Source organism: Tetranychus urticae, chromosome 1 (genome assembly GCF_039701765.1).
Source record: "Tetranychus urticae isolate SD_2017Ah chromosome 1, NJAU_TeUrti_SD_1.0, whole genome shotgun sequence".
In the NCBI taxonomy this organism is placed as follows: Eukaryota; Metazoa; Arthropoda; class Arachnida; order Trombidiformes; family Tetranychidae; genus Tetranychus; species Tetranychus urticae.
Window position 1 is genome coordinate 16,562,026 of NC_142958.1, and position 20,043 is coordinate 16,582,068.

The window sequence follows — 20,043 nt, forward strand, 5'->3', positions numbered from 1 at the left end:
TTGTGATGGAAATTATTACAATTTTTCTGCAAATGTTAAAGTTTTAAGTGTTTTAACACCAAAACCACTTGATCTTGATTACAATCTTTCAGATGTTAGCAACTCACAATATGTCAGTATAAATACAATTTACTATTACAATTTACTAATATTAATGAATGATTTTACAAAATTAACTTTAATTAGACAGAGCAAGTATTCATTTTAAACCATTTTATTGAGTTTGGCAAGAGGCATTAATATTGTTCATTTCATTTTGACTAAATAATTTTACTTGCTTATGTCAATTAGTTATTAAATATCTATCTATCCATATTTACAAAAATTCAACGAGATAAACCTCAACAGAGAAAAGGGTTTATCGTTTATCAAAAAATTAAAACAAAAGGTAAAGTTAGTTACAATGTAAAAACCAAATTATCAAAAAAGATGTCCTTTTAAAAGGTTGCATATTCAGGTTGAATATGTTTACACAAAAAGTGATAGTTGGTGAGGTTAAGAAAAAAAAGTGAAATAAATAACAATTCAAGTTGTGCGTATTGCGACTTTGAAATTGTGTGGCGAAAAATTTAGCGACGATTGTACAAAAGCAAAATGAGACTTAGTTTGGTCTTCAGTTGATTATATTGCGTTTGTCCTAAAGTCTTGTGATCGATTACAAGAATGAATCGCATTTAATGCGGCAAAATTATTAGAGTTTCCTTCGAGACGCGAAAATACTTTTAGGCTTCTTTTTGAATGGATCAGTAACTCGCAGCTCCTTAAGTATTGACTTTTTACACGATAAATTGCAATGGTCTTTGGCTTCATTGAAACGATATGATAATCTGTAAGAAAAAGATGAGAAGAGTTATAAATAGCTTGACAATTGGATGATAAAGTTGTATTGAGTGATTAATCAAAGTATTCAATTTGAATTGTAATATTCTTTTCAATGGAAGAAATCAAACAATAAGAATTGATTATGTTAAAGAATAGTCTGGACAATGAAAAATATTCATCTTGGTAAACCGGATTTTGGTCAGGTTAGGCTCTTTTGGTTTATAATGAAACTGAAATCAATAATTCAATTTTTGTCTGGACATAGAGAATAAAATTTACATTCTAATGATGTATTCACATCTTTAATGGAAGGTTTTAATTGAGATTCACTTTTACTGTACTTTAGATGCAAAAATATACTAATGAAAAACGTGAATCTAATGCATTGATGATAAATTTGAATTTAATGAATTGATGTGGGTTACTTTGTCGAGTGTTAGGAGAGTGCAGAAAAAAAAGTATTTTGCTTCAATCAAGTTGAAATTCTGAATGATTTATTTTACAACTTAATTCTAAGAATAATAAGATTAACGCAAGTTTGGCTGTTAATTTACTAAACTGGATCGAACGCCTGACCAAAGCGATAAGCAAATATTTCCGGTTAGATAATTATAAATTCTGAATTGTAATACCTTCAGTGATAAAAGATATTACGTGAGTTAAGACATGAAGTCAAAACTTGAAACTAGAAACTAACAAAATTAGAAAATATCAAGAACTGTAACTAAATCATTTCGTATTATTATATTGTTATGATTATATGATTTGTCTAATTTTCGTTGACTTTTTAGATAAACTATTGACCTACTCTTATTTTTTTCTGTATTATATTTTAGTCTTTTTTTCACTTTTTTTCAATATCAAAGAAAAACTATGAGGTTGGAAGGACTTGAAAAATAATTCTTACCTGTAAAAGTGTTGAAAAAGTCTATCATCAAAATCTAATTTATCTATTAAAGCATCCCAACCTTCAGGTCCTAAATGGTGAAGATCAAATTCATCTAAAGCTGTATAACCTCTACGCCATTGAGGGCCCAAAGGACTCAGATTAGCTTCCGTTAAATTAAAGTAAATTGTTTCATGGTCCTTAATAAATCCAACATTATCAGTATGGTAGACACGATATGCTGGATTATGATCAGTGTAAGGTGTTATACTTGGCCCAATGTAAGCCATGGAAGTAGGTTTCTCTGAATTGTATGGTGAGTATAAAACACGAAATTCATCATGATGAGTGTGACCAAAATATTGAGCTAAAACAATCGATGAAAAACGATCAATTATCCTTAGATAATTGAATAACCAAGCTTGTGTACATTCTTTATCATCAGGAGGAACATGACCAATAATGTGCACTTTATCACCAGAATTTTCAGCATCATAAAGCTCATCAACCAACCATTTCAATTGACTTCCAGGATCAATCGGATTATATAACGTCCAGGGATTAAGTCTTGTACAATAATTAGTATTAATACTAGTTATCCTAAAACCAGGTCTGACTTTGACAGTATAATAGCCACCACTAAATCAAGGAAAAAACAAGAAAAAAATATAAATTAGACATCAATAATTAACATCAAAGTTGCAAGACGTTCAAAAGGTTTCATACAAAAACATAAAACTAATCAACAAGTTTTGGTGAAATATCCAATTGACATTAAACATTAGAAAGTCCTGTAAAACTTACTCATGTTAGATAGACTTTTCCATGCAAAATCAACATAATTAATTGCTTTTAAAACTTGTTTAAGTTCAATAATCAATTTAATAATTTCAACTTGAAATTGACAATTGAAGACTTCAATTTGGAGTCATATGTTGACTATTGAGGTTGCGCATTTTCTGCTGCAAAAAAGCGCTCCTTTTGATTATATTCAATTTTTTATTAACCTTAATTTTTTTACCTAAAAATTGGTTGAATGGATCAACCTTTAATTGTTAAGCATTTGTCAAGTGATTAGCTGGTCAACTTACTATCTTAAGGTTCTAACTGCATCATCAGGTAACCAATATGACCATTCTTGAGCCAGAACATCGTATAACCAAGAGATGGAAACTGGTCCTTTCACTTCTGGTGGAGCAAAGCTGTTTATCGTTCAGAAAGAAATGATTAAAAATGATTAACAATTTAACGTATTGGTAAATCTTTAATATGATAACTACTGAGTTTCTTTAACTTGCTTCATAATAACAACAATTTGAAAAGATATCAGGAAAAAGGAAAAAAAAGATCAATCAGATCAGTAGAAATTTTTGCGAAACATTTATCCAACTTCATTTTGAAACATTACAATAATGAACAATAATGTTGATCATTATATATTTTTTCCGTTTCCATTATCATGATAACATCTACAAAAATAGAGATTTAATCAAATTGCATTTAATTGCAACAAAAAGTCAACAATAATTGAATAACTTCTGATAATGAAAGGATAAAAATGTAATTTCCATTGATGTTGGACAACAACAAAAAAGTGAAACATTCTACTCTTGATTTACACACAATAATCAATGTAAGTGTGTTTACGTTAATTAATCAGAATTAGCTTAGAAATCAATTTCAATTTTCTTATTTTTTCAACTCATTTCCTTGATAACCTTATTCAGGACAGTTATATTGAATTACATTCAATGTTATTTAAATAATTTTTCATCTTAATCACGTTCATCTTTCTGGCTTATAAGTTTACCATTAGAGGAATGGTTTTGACTTTAACTTCTCATTGCCCATCAACATCATTAAAGGTTCAACTGCTGCAAAGCAAATCTTTGATTGTCAAATGTGTTCATTGATAATGATTATCATCATGAAAGGAAGAGGACAACAAGTGCGTTCCTAAGGGCAGCTCAGATTATAATAGAGAGCAAAATTGAAAAAAATATTCATCAATCAACTGTTGCTTAAAGCGTAATCAAATCACTTTCATTTTTAGATGCTCAACATTTTAACCATTCAAGCTTGATCAACATTCACTGACAAAACATCTATTAAGATCTATCTGTCAAGTTTCATGGCAAATCCAATTCAATTTACACTGTTGGTGAAATCAATTTTCACTATTAATCGATTTCTTGGTTTAAACAGATTCAAGCCAAAACGGAGTTACAATTGATATCATCAACAGAACGCAATTTTCACCAGTTAATCAATTGGTTTACAAGGAAAGTGGTACTTTGTGTTAACTGAGGTAAATTTTGTTTGCAGTGATTAATAAAATGCTTGATTAATAGCCATTTATTGGTGCCATTTAAACAGCCATTGAAAAAGGAATTGATATTTAGATTGAATTATTATAAAATAGGAGAAATAAATTAACTAACTTTACATTATGATTGATGTTTTATTGCTTCAAGCAACTGATAGCTTTTTGTTGTGTCTTCCTAGTTTATTTACCTTGAAGCTTCCTTAATATTCATTAATTAGATCAAATCATGTTATGATGGAAATGAATAGAGCATAATATTTGAATAATTAATTGTTTGGCTAAATGTTTGATTGAATCTGATTGGGTTTTAATATGTTAATCGACAATTAAAACCAATGTACTATGGTTAAAATAGTTGTCTATTAAGTCACTGTGAGTAGACATTTTGTTGCCAGAAAATTGTTAACATTGAAACTGTTGGTTGAGATTTAAATTTAATAATAATAATTAGAAACAATTGAGGTTATAACATACCTGTTTACTGGAACTGATTCATGATTACCGATAACTGGGTAAACTGGAACTCGTGAGAATCTCTTAAACATATTAGTGATTAATTTAATTTGGCTAATAACTTCTTTTCTGGTTATATTCCAGACATCATGAGGAGCAATATCTCCTGTCCACATCCAATAACGGGCCTAATATGTTGTTTAATTAAAATAAAATACAAATGGTATTAGAGATGAATAAAAATTCAGGTTGGTTTGGTTGGTGATAATAATGATCATTAAAAAACATGATATCAACAACATCAACAAGTGAACACAAGCTAATTTAAATTCAAGTCAACGAGAAGAGCAACTTGCAAAAGTCGCAATAGCAATAACCAAATTAACTTGAATACATGAAAATAAGGAAGAAAAATTTCCAATGATTAAAGATAATGATTTTAAGATTAACCTTGAATTTAAAATTTAGAGTTGACACAGAAAACTAAATTAAACATTTCAAGATGACAACAGCAACAATGATGATGTTATATGCATCAACATGCTTATTTTTTCGTGTTAAACTGATGAAATGAATGATCAACAAATCGTCATCTTTTGATTAGCGGCTCTAATCTCATTTAAAATTTGTATCTCTGAGGTAACCAGAAAACAATTTTAATTATAGTTGGCAAAAATTGAGAGAGGGAAGATTAATAGTAATGTTAGAGGTTAAAGCTAACAAAAGAAAGACGAGATTTGCTGGATTGTCTGAAATATTGAGCTCATACGAATATTGAAAATCCTGAAAATTGTACCCAAAAAACAATAAGCATGTTGGTAACTTACATTTGGGTGATTTTCACTGATATGTTTCAAGGCATGTCTAACAGTACGTATTGGTGTATCACAAGAACGATAATCACCCCATTTACCAGCCATCTTATCAGCTTCAACTTTACCATCAGCTGATCGACAACAAAGGGGTTCTCCACAAGCTGCGGCGGCACCTTCTTGATAGTATGGATCAATGTGTATATCTGTTAAGTGAACGACACCAATCAACTTTTTATTTCCACCGAGTCCATTTAGATTAACCGAGTCTTCCAGTGAGATAGGATCACGGATATATCGATAGTGAGGCGATGTAAATAAAGACGAGCCTGATGACGATGCAGACGATGGTAAACTTATGGCTTCTCCTTGTAATGGAATAAGCCCTTCCGTATATTTACTCATGCTATTTCCTGATTGTCTTCTCCTCTGATTGGGTAAGTCACTCAATTGTAATGTTATTGATGATCTTCTATTGATTATGTTACTTTGTTGTTGCGGTTTATTAGGTATTGGTATGGTCCAATTGAGATTTTCCGTGACCGTTCTGACACAATCAACGCCCAATAGGAGACCACACATTTCACGATGTGTTAAACGACTTGACCGTCTGATATAATCTAAATCATCTGCAAATGATTCAACTACACCCAAACAGACTCTTTCCGTGGTCCTCATTAGATGGCTAAACTGTTTACAGACGACTCGAGCTGCTCCCACCATAACTTCCTTTGTGTTCAATGGGGACAAATAGAGAGACATAAGACTATTGCAAGCTAAACAATTAATCTTGGATGATGATCCAATTCTTAAGTCTTCCGAGACCTGAGTAAAATTTACTGAACGCAACATTTTGGTTAAAGTGGCGACAAGAAAATTTTTACGACTCCGAGTTGGTCGAGGTTTAGCTTTAGACTGTAATTCCTCTTGTTTAATCACTTCCAGTTCAATCGATTCCAAAGCTCCTCCATTGAGATCACTATCAATAAGACCATCTGATGTTATATATGAAGGGTAGCCATGATGAATTGGATGATGGAGATGAGACGGATGGAGTAAAGTGTGGTGAGATGAAGATGCTGATGAAGATGAAGATGAGGTTGATGATACTGATGACGGGGAATCATTATCAAGAGATTTGCGTTTAACAAAAGATGAAACAATCGCTTTAAGAACAGGAAACCGTCTTCGTCCCCTTGCCCGTTTAGGAAATTTGATTGTAAGCCTAGGTAATGAAGATGACGATGATGAAGACGCTGTTAATGGTAAAGAGGATGATTCACTAGATGATTTTAACTTAATTTTTGGCAAAGAAACTGAAGATGCTGACAATGATGAAGGCACAGAGGCTGCTGCAGCCACAGAAACAGACACTGACGATGAAGCTGCCGTCAAAGAGGCTGAAGATGATGAAGATGATGATTTCAAAGAGCCTTGGGACGAGGACAAGGAGGAGGACAGAGGTTGTTGAGAAAGTGATCGGTGTACATCACTGTATCCAGTGTCCACTAAAGAAATGACCACAACCCAAATGTAAACAAAAGAACATAACCAATCCATTGTGTTACCATTTACTCTGGTAACTATTTTTTTCACTCAGACTCAATTATAATGCAAGTTAATCACGATATTGGTAACATTAGAAAAAAAATAAATAATTACTGGATTTGGAATACAAAAATTCTTGTTGTAATTTGTCGTTGACTTGTTTATGTTGCTGATCTGCTGGTGTTGCTGTTTGTTTAATCTTCAATCAACTTCTAACAACAAAACCGAGTCGAGCTCTTAACGCTCCAAAAGATTCAATCCTGCGGATATCAATCACCATTTCAGTTCCGATTCATAAGAAGAAAAAGAAGAAACAGAAGAAGAAACAGAAGACGAATAAGGAGAGGGAGAGGAGTCGATAAGTGAGAGAAAAGGAGAAACAAGTTTTGAAACTTTTACTAACTCACTTATCTTCGCTCTTTTCCTGTCTATTTACCTTTCTTTTCTTCTTTTCCACTTATCTCCATCTCGATCTTTAGCTTCTTTCTCTTTCCCTCTCTCTCTCCTACATCTCCCTCTCATCCTTAATCTTACCCCTTCAGTCTATCATCTCTGTCTTCCCACTTATCGGGTACTTCTTTGCTTGAATCCACTTACCTTGTTATCTTCACACTTTTGCAAACATTTTCCTTGCAATTTCCTTCTTCCTTTTTTTCACCTCAATTGTTACACCACTGGGAACCACAGTTAATTAAAGCCAACCTCAAAAACAAGATTGACCCCACAAGAATCAATGAACAATCATTCATTAGCCTGGTTTAATTTCGTCCATATTGGTATTATATCAGATTCTGTGTGACTGAGCCATTCAAAGCAATCCAGATTCAACTCGGTAACCTTTTAATTTACAAATTGAAGTTCTACCTCTACTTGGCATTACTGGATATTGATGAAATTTCTGTGATTTCCCTGTCAAAATAAGTAGCCTGAATCACAAACCATTCAGCACCTACAAGGTCAGCTAGACGTTCTGGTTTTTTTGCAAGCGTGAAATTGCCATTTTCTGGTGCAAGGCAAGAGGTATTAGTCCATCATAAAACAGATATCATGAACTTAATGTATTGAACCTTGAATTTAGCCAATGGTCAATCGGATTGAAGCAGGCAACTTGACTGGACACCTAAAAAATCCTTCAGGTTAAAGATCAACGGTCGACATTTTCAGAATTTATAAATATATATCGTTTTTTATCAAAATGATATTAATAATAATCATAATTATAATAATAATTTTTATTATTTCATTTCTTTCTTAGATCAGGATTGTTACCGCCATTACAACCACTATTACAACTATTATTCAGAAGCTGTTGCTGCTGCTGATCAAGACGATGATGATGTTGATGGTGAAAACTGGTTTATGGGTGAATCAAGATGGAAACAAGAATCAAAGTATTGATAGGAACAGGACGTAAAAAAAAGTAAAGGAAAAAGAGATCATCATCTTGATGTAAAAATGGCTTAACGAGGTTGACCAAATTAAGACGAGATTATCATTTGATCGTTTACCAATCATGCTTAATTTATTCAATGGCAATGATTGGGGTCATTTTGAGCAACCAATTTTGAGCAACTCTTTTTTGAGCAAAGCATCTTAAGGGCAAAAGGGGTTTAAGCAAAAATCTTTGTAATTTAATCTACTTAATTAAAGCTTTTTCTGTCAAATGTTTCCAAGTTTTTTTTGACAAATTGAACTATTTTGAACTTTCATTTGATTCAATTCAATTCTTTTCTTTCAATAAATTTATTAATCAAAATGAGTGAAGAAATTAAGTTTATCAAATCTACTCGCGGTGCTGATTTATTAGTTTTGAACAATTATGTCCACCGTAAAAGAGCGGTTAAAAGTAATACCACTCACTGGACGTGCATTAATAAAGGGTGTGTGGGCAAGGTTCATGTTTCTGATGGTGTGGTCATTGGTAATGTTGGACATAACCATGAACCTGATATTAGTGCAATAATTTCTTACGAACAACGTCATCAATTGAAAGTTAAAGCAAAAGACCCTGGTTTTCAAAGTTGTCAAGCTATTTACTCAGTTGTAACTAATGAATTGATGACCAGTGGTCAATTTGCTCGTGATGAAATAGCTGCATCTCTTCATACATTTAAACAATTGAAAAATTCAATTTCTGCAGCTCGTCGTGATTGTCACCCTTCTCTACCCAAATCAAGATCGGAGATTATCGTTCCTGATTACCTGACGAATACAAATTCTGGTGAAAAGTTTTATCAACTATCAGATGGCATTGAAGACAAGATTATGCTATTTTTTACGCCCAGTTTTCTGAAAACTTTATGTGAATCTGATCACATATATTCGGACGGGACCTTTAAAAGTGTGCCAAGTTTATTTCAATCGTTGTATTCATTCCATGTAATCAAAAACGGACTTATGGTACCGATTGTATATGCGCTTATCCCCGACGCAACTGTTAATACTTATATGCGGTTGTTAAGACTAATTCAAGATTCTTGTGCGTCAATTGGACTAACTTGGTGCCCTAGAAAGTTTACGTCTGACTTTGAAATGGCCTTTCATCGAGCGGTCAAGACAGTTTTCCCTAATTGCGAGCTAAAATCATGCCTTTTTCATTTTTCTCAATCGATCTGGCGCAATGTCGGCAAACACAACTTGATAAATCGCTACAAAAGTAACAATGGCGAAAATGATGTGCGTTTAGCGGTCAAACGGATTTCAGCTCTACCTTTCCTCAGCATTAACGATATTACCAATACTTATCAAACGATAAAACAACTGGCCCCACAAGACGACGATATGCTTAAGTTTTTCGATTACTTCGAATCTACATATATTCAATTGAATGCTAGATTCCCTGTCGAAACTTGGAACCATTTTAATGACCCTGACCCTCGAACAAACAACCACGTCGAAGGATGGCATAATGCTTTGAATCAAGCCGTTGGTCGATCTCATGCTAATATTTGGCATTTTATTGAAAAGTTATTGCAACAACAAAACAACTTCGATAGTAAACTAGCAATGGCCTCACATGGTGCAGTCATATCGGTCAAACCAACGAAATACAAAAGAATAGATCAAAAAATTCATACATTGACCATTGAGTATATTAATAATAGATTGAGCCCTTTCGATTTAGTTGATAAATGTAAATATTTCACCCGACTTGAAAATTTAAGTGAAACCGATGCGCACTAGTTAAGCGCTAATTATTTCTGTGCGCAATCAATTATCATCAAAATTTAATTAAATTAAACTTGCATAAAAAATATTATAATGCATTTAAAAGTCATTTTTACTTTACCAATATTTTTCTAGGCCAAACGCAATGTAGAAAATTTTTGCTCAAAAGATGTCGCTGAAAGCAGCTTTGCTCAACCGCAGAGTTGCTCAAAATTGGTTGCTCAAATTAACCTCTACGATGGCAATAAACAGCAAGCAAACAAATGTTGGTCCAACACTGTGAACTCAATCTTTGCAAGGATGTACAAGGTGAAAGGTTGAAATGGCAGACTTGAGATAATCTAAAGAAATGAAAGCTCAAACAGTAAAGATGTTTCCTTCATGTCAAGAATCAATGTTAATCGTCTTATTGGAGAGAACTGCAAATGCTGGCCAAAAACAAAAAAGATGCTCTACTAATCAACTGATTGTGAATGATATTGTTTAAGTATTATATCTTATTGGATTGACAGCAACAGTTTAATTGAGATTGTCGAGTAGAACAACAAAAAGCTGATTACTTAAAGGTCAATATATCGAGCAATGAACATCTTTCCTTACAATTTTACTTATTTCATTGGTGCATTATTGAACAACCAGATTATCGTCTGGATGTTGACATTTGTTCAGGTTTATTGTTGCAATGAACCCGATGTTGATTAGCTGATTCAATCATTTACCATGTTTAACAATATTTATTGACATTACGTTGACTGTTGATGTTAATTAAACTGTATTGTTACACGCAAATGTACATTTTTATTACAGAAATGTTTATTAACTGATTGCTGTTTAAAGTTTGTTTGTTTCTTTCATTCGTTTAAATATTGATATCAATTGTATGAATGATTATCATCTTGTTAATTGTAATTATAAATCACTTTTTTTCTTCTTGTTTAGTCTTTAAACAGACTTAAGCACATCTCTACTTGTTACTTGATTAACTCCAAGGTTAATTTTTAATAAACTAATCATTTATACCGATCATTTTCGCATTAATGTGTTTTTTTTGTTGTATTTTGCTTTATGCTAAAAGTTAGATCAAGACTCCTTTTTTAATCACTCTCATTGAAGACAAAAATAAACCTTAAATACAATCGTCAAACTTGAGATAACATTACATTGAACTTCGGTCCGGATGGTTAAGCAATTAAACCAGTAAAATTGGTTAAATACAGGTTTCCTTGTTACTCTTTCAACGGTTCACAATTAGCATGTAAACTTGTTAATCATTATCAACTGTTAAACTGCCGTACTTTTTATTCGTGTATTATTTTACTTTCAATATCAAATCAAGTCCAACTTTAAATGCATTTATTTTTAATTGAATCGTTTGTATCACTTGTAGGTTGATGATCTCGATTGTTTCTTCACCATTTAGAATCATCTTTTAACATCATATAATCGGTAACAGTTTCGTTTTACGGACAAAGGTGTGAACATTAAAACATATGATTTTTTGGTTAGGTAAGTTAGATCAAGGGGCTGTTGGTTGGTCGGTCAGGTTAGGTTAGGTTAGGTTAGGTTAGGTTAGGTTAGGTTAGGTTTGGTAAGGTTAGGGTGGGCTTAGGTTGGCCTGGGGCCTTAATTAGCTTCATTTAATTCAATTGTTCATAAAGAGCGCCCTTAAAAGACGTCTACCATTGGATGATTTTTAATGTTCACGCCTTTGTCCGTAAAACGAAACTGTTACCATATAATCATCATCAAACTGTTGAACACTAAATTAATTGAGTTATATACACCTTGTGATAATTTGCTTATACCAGTCGTCTTGAGAATCAATCTATACAATTTAGAGCTAAAAAGAATTTTGATTCTAGTTTTATTGCTTGGGTCGAATCGTTATTATACCGTCGTTAATATTACAAAATGAGCTATTCTCAAAATTCACTTGTTTTAATAAAAATAGATATAAGTTGACACTTAACACCTACAAATTAGATATGCAAAATATTGAACTTTATTTTATGTTTATAGATTTTAAATTAATACGTTTTAAGAAATATCCTGTGACTCAGAGACTTCGGACTAACCGCAAAACACGGTCAGCTTTAGAAGCAATATCATCAATGACAGCTTCGAAACGTCCTTTAGGTGGTTGTGGCTTTCGTGGTTCAGGTCGCTCTCCACCATGATGTCTTCGTGGTTCTGGTTGTTCACCACCATGATGTCTTCGAGGCTCTGGTTGCTCTCCACCGTGATGTTTTCGAGGTTCAGGTTTCTCTCCACCGTGATGTCTTCGTGGTTCAGGTTGTTCACCACCGTGATGTCTTCGAGGCTCTGGTTGCTCTCCACCGTGATGCTTTCGTGGTTCAGGTTGTTCACCACCGTGATGTCTTCGAGGCTCTGGTTGTTCACCACCGTGTTGTCTTCGAGGCTCTGGTTGTTCACCACCGTGTTGTCTTCGTGGTTCAGGTTGTTCACCACCGTGATGCTTTCGAGGTTGAGGTTGTTCACCACCGTGATGCTTTCGAGGTTCAGGTTGCTCTCCACCATGATGTCTTCGAGGCTCTGGTTGTTCACCACCGTGTTGTCTTCGTGGTTCAGGTTGTTCGCCACCGTGATGCTTTCGAGGTTCAGGTTGTTCACCACCGTGATGCTTTCGTGGTTCAGGTTGCTCTCCACCATGATGTCTTCGAGGCTCTGGTTGTTCACCACCGTGATGTCTTCGAGGCTCTGGTTGCTCTCCACCGTGATGCTTTCGAGGTTCAGGTTGCTCTCCACCATGCTGTCTTCGAGGCTCTGGTTGTTCACCACCGTGATGTCTTCGAGGCTCTGGTTGCTCTCCACCGTGATGCTTTCGAGGTTCAGGTTGCTCTCCACCATGATGTCTTCGTGGTTCTGGTTGTTCCCCACCGTGATGTCTTCGAGGCTCTGGTTGCTCTCCACCGTGATGCTTTCGAGGTTCAGGTTGCTCTCCACCATGCTGTCTTCGAGGCTCTGGTTGTTCACCACCGTGATGTCTTCGAGGCTCAGGTTGTTCCCCACCGTGATGCTTTCGTGGTTCAGGTCGCTCTCCACCATGATGTCTTCGTGGTTCTGGTTGTTCCCCACCGTGATGTTTTCGAGGTTCAGGTTTCTCTCCAACGTGATGTCTTCGTGGTTCAGGTTGTTCCCCACCGTGATGTCTTCGAGGCTCTGGTTGCTCTCCACCGTGATGCTTTCGTGGTTCAGGTTGTTCACCACCGTGATGCTTTCGTGGTTCAGGTTGTTCACCACCGTGATGCTTTCGAGGCTCTGGTTGCTCTCCACCGTGATGTTTTCGAGGTTCAGGTTTCTCTCCACCGTGATGTCTTCGTGGTTCAGGTTGTTCCTCACCGTGATGTCTGCGAGGCTCTGGTTGCTCTCCACCGTGATGCTTTCGTGGTTCAGGTTGTTCACCACCGTGATGCTTTCGTGGTTCAGGTTGTTCACCACCGTGATGTCTTCGAGGTTCAGGTTGTTCACCACCGTGATGCTTTCGTGGTTCAGGTTGCTCTCCACCATGATGTCTTCGAGGCTCGGGTTGTTCACCACCGTGATGCTTTCGTGGTTCAGGTCGCTCTCCACCGTGATGTCTTCGTGGTTCAGGTTGTTCCCCACCGTGATGTCTTCGAGGCTCTGGTTGCTCTCCACCGTGATGCTTTCGTGGTTCAGGTTGTTCACCACCGTGATGCTTTCGTGGTTCAGGTTGTTCACCACCGTGATGCTTTCGTGGTTCAGGTTGTTCACCACCGTGATGTCTTCGAGGTTCAGGTTGTTCACCACCGTGATGCTTTCGAGGTTCAGGTTGTTCACCACCGTGATGTCTTCGAGGTTCAGGTTGTTCACCACCGTGATGCTTTCGAGGTTCAGGTTGCTCTCCACCATGATGTCTTCGAGGCTCGGGTCGCTCTCCACCGTGATGTCTTCGTGGTTCAGGTTGTTCCCCACCGTGATGTCTTCGAGGCTCTGGTTGCTCTCCACCGTGATGCTTTCGTGGTTCAGGTTGTGCACCACCGTGATGCTTTCGAGGTTCAGGTTGCTCTCCACCATGATGTCTTCGAGGCTCGGGTTGTTCACCACCGTGATGTCTTCGTGGTTCAGGTTGCTCTCCGCCAAATTCGCCAATCTCTTCGAATTTCATTTCTTCAAGATCGTCATCCTGCAATTCGAGCTTATTGTGTTCGAATGCATTAGCAGTTAAACTGCATAGCACAAAAGTTATAATCAAAAACTTCTTCATTTTGTTGTTGTTATGTTGTTTTCACAGTTGGTTATATTTTTTCAATTGATGAAATAGTTCGGGTAGCTCACTGTATTTATATGTTTTAATTTGCAAGCTTATCTAAAGATATGAAAAATTCCTTCGTGATTATCCAGATTAATAGTAATTGTTCATTTTATTCAAGCTCATAAACATCCTTTTCTTATCTAGAATAGAGTTGTAAAAGGAGGAAACAATAGTGATATTTATTATATGGATTCATAATTGTATCTAAAGAATTCGATCAAAATATTCAATTTCAAATGATAGATTAGGTCATATCTGAAATATGTAAGTGGAAAATCCAATTTATTGATTATCAAATCAACTCGCACAATAGAGCAAACAGATTAGTTTAAATGAGTCGATCAAACAGTACTAGAAGAAAACGTTGAATTGTTCCAGGATTACAAAAGAAATGAAGTAATCTAACTAATAATCTTACATGGAATGTACAACTCAGACATTCCTTTGTCAATCAATCAATACAAAACAATCTTGATTGAGATTCCTAAATTAAGATTCGTCAGGTGAAGTTTTGTACATTCAAGAATAAATCAAGGCAGATAGCCTAACAAGGTTAGCGATTCTGCAATACTATTGCATCGACATCAATACTTTTCTCGTTGACCTAAGGGTACTTAATCTGCTTGCCAAGTGTGTTTTTATATATTTCATCACTCGCGCCTCATGGCTGAATGTCTTTCTATACTATTTAATATTTTGCGATACAAATATCGTTCCTTTCGATTTATACCAGAAGTACAACCGAGAACCTCTAGTTAGACGCACAGGCAGCCTTTAATCGTTAAAATAAAGATACGTTTTTCAATAATAATTGATTGCTTGAGCCTTTCTGACCGCAACACCCTTTATAATGGGCTATAATATTACAGTATATGACTGAATACCAGAAAAATCTGACCTATTTACTAAAAAATATCCTTTTAAAACATAATTTGTTTGAATAATCATGCACCTTTATTAATGAAACATTGATCTGAACACACGAGTACAATGCTAGTACTTTTCTTACATGATCTTGAATGATCTTATATTTATACATATAATGGCTCACATCAAAATAATTGGTCAAAGAAGGGTGATTGTAGGTGCTGTCATTCTCGAAATATCTAGGCTCAAAGCTTTGGGGCAAAAGGCCAAATTCAAGAGAACTGTCGATTAATTGAAAAATATGTTCGACTGTTGATGTTTAGCAACTATTCTTATCCACAAAAAAATAAGTTAAAACTCTCTTACTCTTGTCGTCACTCAAAGCATCAGGTTCAACCGAAAATCTCTTGAACAGAAACAGAAATATTTCCAGAAATGTGTGCATTTTTTGGTTGATCCTCAAAAGTTGCTAAAAATGAGTTCGATAAAAAATCTCGTTCCACAACTGTACGAAAGACTATCGAAGTTTAAACTCTGTCCTCGATCTTTTCGGAAACTGTCGATCAGAGAAAATTTTCGATAGCATTAATGGGCTCAAATTTATGCCCCTACAAACCCCTACAAAGACTCAACTCTTACTTGAAAGGAAAATTTTCTGTCTTTCTTTCGGCACTCATTTCTATTTAGCACCATATTTTCACAATTTCACATTAAAATTGACTTATTTTTGCACAATTATTAAACCTTTACTTTAATAACTCAATGATGCCTGTAAATCCAGTCAAACTGCCTCATTTATTGAAAATTTTGCCTTCCATTTCTTAAGTTCGTTTTGTTAATTCAAGCTTTACCTGAAATATCATTGTCAATTCACATTGAAAATACCTTTTCAGAAATGAAATCATCTTTAATCACTTGTTAAGATTAAACACTCTTTAATTAACAATAATTAATTCTGGATAAAACGGTGAAGTCAAGTTACACAAGTCTATGATAAAACACTTGCAATTGTTTAGATTTCTATCTTTATTCTGAAAGATGGGCTGAAATAGCGCATCAATAGTGCTTTGAAACTGACTTATTTCATTATCTCTACCAAGACTAAACATAAGAAATGATTTTTTCCATTTTTTACATTGAATTTTGGATGAGCATAAGGTAATGCAACTAAAAATTGCATTTAATGGTTAAAACAAAATAACCTGTTAAGATTTTGATTCAATTTTTTTATTTAAGCAAATTATTATAAAAACTGCCAATACACCATCGAAACTAGCATTTTGAATGCTTTCGCGATCATACATGCATCTAAAAATTCTATTGAAATAGTTGAGGAAAAATTGTTTAATTTTCGAGGCCAGTTTAGACGGTTTTCACTTTTGTCTTCGACTAGTTTCAGTATCCGACGGGTTTTAATTTCGTCTAATTTATATGACTCTATCGATGAATTGGATTTCAAACGTTTTCATATACGATTCACTGTTGATCTAGACACATTTAAATACTTAACATGGTTAAATAGTTGATTAGCATTAGAGACATTACCGCTAAAATATAAATCACTGGTCACTTTTATGTGTTCATTTAGTGACAATATGGTTGAAAATGTATCAAAATTATGGGTTAAAAATACTTGAAATTAATCGTTAGACATCACGTCTGATTAATTTGACATTTGGTTCCATTATGTCTATTCGTTTTCTCGATATTCAATTTTGAAGTTATGTGTCAATTTTTAGTTGCATTACCTTAGGTTCAGTTTGACGAGAACTTTCGATCGATACCATTTTTACGTTCATCATGTTTTTGTGGAAAAACGGTGAAACTAAACAAACATTATAGATCGTTTCATATCATCCTGAAACTCCAATCAAACTCTCAATCAAGATTATTTCAAAACTGAATGTTTCGATATCAAGCACATTCCTGAATATGAATTATATCCATTGTGATAAACTTGTATCCTGTTAATTGTTTTTTTATTGTTCAAAGTAAAAACCTGAAATTCTTTCGTGATAATCATCAGACTCAATTTTAGAACCGCATTCTTGAAGCAGATATTCTTGCTCAATGATAAATATTTACTTGCTTCATGGGAATCCATTGTTTAGAGCAAACCCAGTCGTAAATTTTCCGACTGACTCGATAAGAAATGAAAAGATTCGTAGATATGATCAATTTATCACATTACGAAATTATTCAAACACATGTTGACAGTGTGAATTTGACAAGTTTTGAATGGTATATAAAGATTCGGAAAATGAAATGATGTTACCAGTTAATCAAAACATATTAATAATTCAGTTTGTACTAACGAATTAAACAAATAAAAAATGAAAACTTTGATTGTTTTAGTTGTTCTCTGCAGTGTCACTGCCATCCTTGCTGCCCCTAAAGACGAAGGAAAACATCATGGCCCACAACCCGGACCAAAGCCAAAACCTGAGCCTCGCCCTGGACCAAACCCCATCGAGAAGAAGCTGGACATCATTCTGTTCAAATTGGACGAGGTTTTGAAAGCAATTGAACGATTACCTCACCCACCTCCACCACCACCACCAACTACTACGGTTGCCCCAACAACTGCTGAACCAACAACCGCTGCACCTGCAACCACTTCAGTTTAAAGCCCTTTGAATCCCTTTCAAAATCAATCTGAAATGTCTTAACCAAAAGTTACAAATTGATTTGTAAATGTTCAATTGTTTAGTAACATAATTCAAAACATCGCTGAACTGTTTAAATGATTGAGTGACTATCGATTAACATTTATTGTCATTTTTTGTAATCTTTTTGGTTAAAAATCAGAATGATTCTTATTATTCCTAATAGTTGATCAATAAATTTGTTTGCGCATTAAAAATGTTTGTTTTATTGAATGTAACTAAAAGAGGAAAGTGCTAATAAAGTGACTTTTAAGACGAGTCACATCGAGTTAATTGTTGATTTTTGTCTTATTTAATAGTAACTAATTGATTGCGCTGATTAGTTCGTGATAACTAATGAAAAATGGAAAATTTGATTATTTTGCTTGTTCTATTCTGTGTCACTGTAATTTCACAGCTCATCGCAACGTGAGATTAACAGAGAGGAACTATATGCCCTTCAAATCAAAGCCTCACTTTGATTCAAATTCACCCACTTGTGGTTCCCTTATAAGCTTCGATAACATCGTCTGTACAATGTGGTCTATCAATCCTATCCAAATGCAGTCCATCCAATCACACCAACTAAATGGTTCACCTGTTTGTCCGTAGCTATTGATCTCTGCACTTTGACTACTGTTCTTCGTTTCATTTTTTGCTTTTTCACTGACAATCTAACTTATATCAGCGACATATTTGTTGGCATGAGACATGCATATGCACTTCGAATATTAGCTCTTTGTGGTAATGCTTGTTTGGGTGGTTTCAGAGCCATATCGTGTTACTTGGTACGGACCGGATCCCTTGATTGGACTAAAGTGATTGATAAAGCAATGGTCAATGGATGGGAACCTGAAGTACTCAACATGAAGAAAGCATATTGTTTGAAGTGGAGACAAACAAGTGTTTTCATTGCTCGACAAATAATTGGTCCATCATTAGTCCATGCTACTGTTTGGATAACTTGTTTCGCTTATTTGACGTTCAATTGTAAAACATTTTATATTTTATTACAAAATCCACTTATTTTGCGTTTCTGCAAGTTATCGCACTTATTTCAATCCCAATGTTGGTTTGTGTCACAAGTTGTTTGGATTTCTTTACTCTATCTCATAACCTTTTTCTATGTGACCAGCAAATCAAATTCATTTATAGCGAAATACAGGAATCATTAAAACTCCAGATTTTATCATATTCAGCATTGAAAAAACTTTGCAACCAGAATATTTCATTCCTCAACGAATTCGATAACATTAACCATTTGATGCGTTACATTTCTTATTCTGGTTACACTTTAGTTAGCTTAGCTGGTTAAGTTGCTATGCTTTACTCATACCTTGGACTATTTGGAATGCCATTAGCTGATCTTGGTTTGGGTATTAACGGCTTTAATGGTGTATTCCAAATGGGTACAATTTCATTTTTAGCAGCCAAATCAGTGGCTAATGTATGCATTAACACGAAAATAGCAGATACGCACATTTTTAATACAGTTTTATTTCATCAACAGATTGGCCTTTCTTACTCTCGTTATCATAGGATTTATCAAAACAATTACGAATAACGAAATCGCATACTGGAAAAATTGATGCAAACTTTTTGTCTGACCAATTACTCACAAGTTTACAATAAAAAGAAACTTTTTCATTGCTCATTTCATTTCAATTTTTTGTCCTTCTTCAAAGTAATATTTGTTAGAAGAGAAAATCAAGTGTGTTTTCAAGTTAACAGATGGCACCTAACGACATTTTTTATTGACAAAATCAGTCTTACATCGCGTTCAATCGTCATTCGGTTGACAGTCAGCTGTAAAAAATTCTATATAGCAGCAAAATACACTTATTCTTATAATGAATATCAGAGTACAGGTATGTCAGAATATCAGGTAACTATGAAAATTTTGGCTCATGATTGCAATGATCATCAGGGCAGCATCGTGTGACTTTCTACGAAATGGATTCCATGATTGGCCCAAAAAGACAAAAAGAAAATAAATGATCGATGGATGGAAACCTGAAATGTTAAACATGAAGAAAGCATATTGTTTGAAGTGGAGACAAATAAGTGTTTTCATTACACGACAAATAGTACATCATTAACCACTGCTTTAGTTTAGTTAACTTGTTTCGTTCATTTGACAGTCAATTGTAAGACAGTCTTCATGGCACTAAAAAATCCTTTGTGTATGATTGTATAGATTTAAGCACGCGATGGAATCAATA

The 20,043-nt window shown here is 34.6% G+C and overlaps 2 protein-coding genes across 2 annotated transcripts; both read right to left on the minus strand.

The window, feature by feature from the left end:
• Positions 1-196: 196 nt before the first annotated feature.
• Positions 197-7,610, minus strand: LOC107359115 (sphingomyelin phosphodiesterase 1). Its single transcript, XM_015925565.2, has 5 exons — positions 5,315-7,610; positions 4,509-4,675; positions 2,800-2,910; positions 1,730-2,347; positions 197-827 (listed from the first exon to the last, which is right to left on the minus strand). Exons 1-5 carry the CDS (start codon positions 6,857-6,859, stop codon positions 692-694), a joined length of 2,577 nt encoding a protein of 858 aa, XP_015781051.2. The 5' UTR covers positions 6,860-7,610; the 3' UTR covers positions 197-691.
• A 4,384-nt stretch (positions 7,611-11,994) lies between these two features.
• On the minus strand, positions 11,995-14,316 carry LOC107359261 (uncharacterized). Its single transcript, XM_089266325.1, has 2 exons — positions 12,506-14,316; positions 11,995-12,472 (listed from the first exon to the last, which is right to left on the minus strand). Exons 1-2 carry the CDS (start codon positions 14,259-14,261, stop codon positions 12,072-12,074), a joined length of 2,157 nt encoding a protein of 718 aa, XP_089122451.1. The 5' UTR covers positions 14,262-14,316; the 3' UTR covers positions 11,995-12,071.
• Between the last annotated feature and the right edge of the window lie 5,727 nt (positions 14,317-20,043).

What these genes read in the sequence shown, in the direction of transcription:
- LOC107359261 (XM_089266325.1), bottom strand. Translation starts at nt 14,261, where the DNA reads ATGAAGAAGTTTTTGATTATAACTTTTGTGCTATGCAGTTTAACTGCT. An exon ending in GCATCACGGTGGTGAACAAC is followed by an intron (nt 12,473 to 12,505) that starts CTCAACCTCGAA and finishes GTGGTGAACAAC; the next exon opens with CTGAACCACGAAGACAACAC.
- LOC107359115 (XM_015925565.2), bottom strand. Translation starts at nt 6,859, where the DNA reads ATGGATTGGTTATGTTCTTTTGTTTACATTTGGGTTGTGGTCATTTCT. An exon ending in GCAGTTAGAACCTTAAGATA is followed by an intron (nt 2,348 to 2,799) that starts GTAAGTTGACCA and finishes TCCTTGATTTAG; the next exon opens with TGGTGGCTATTATACTGTCA. An exon ending in CTTTTTCAACACTTTTACAG is followed by an intron (nt 828 to 1,729) that starts GTAAGAATTATT and finishes TTTTTCTTACAG; the next exon opens with ATTATCATATCGTTTCAATG.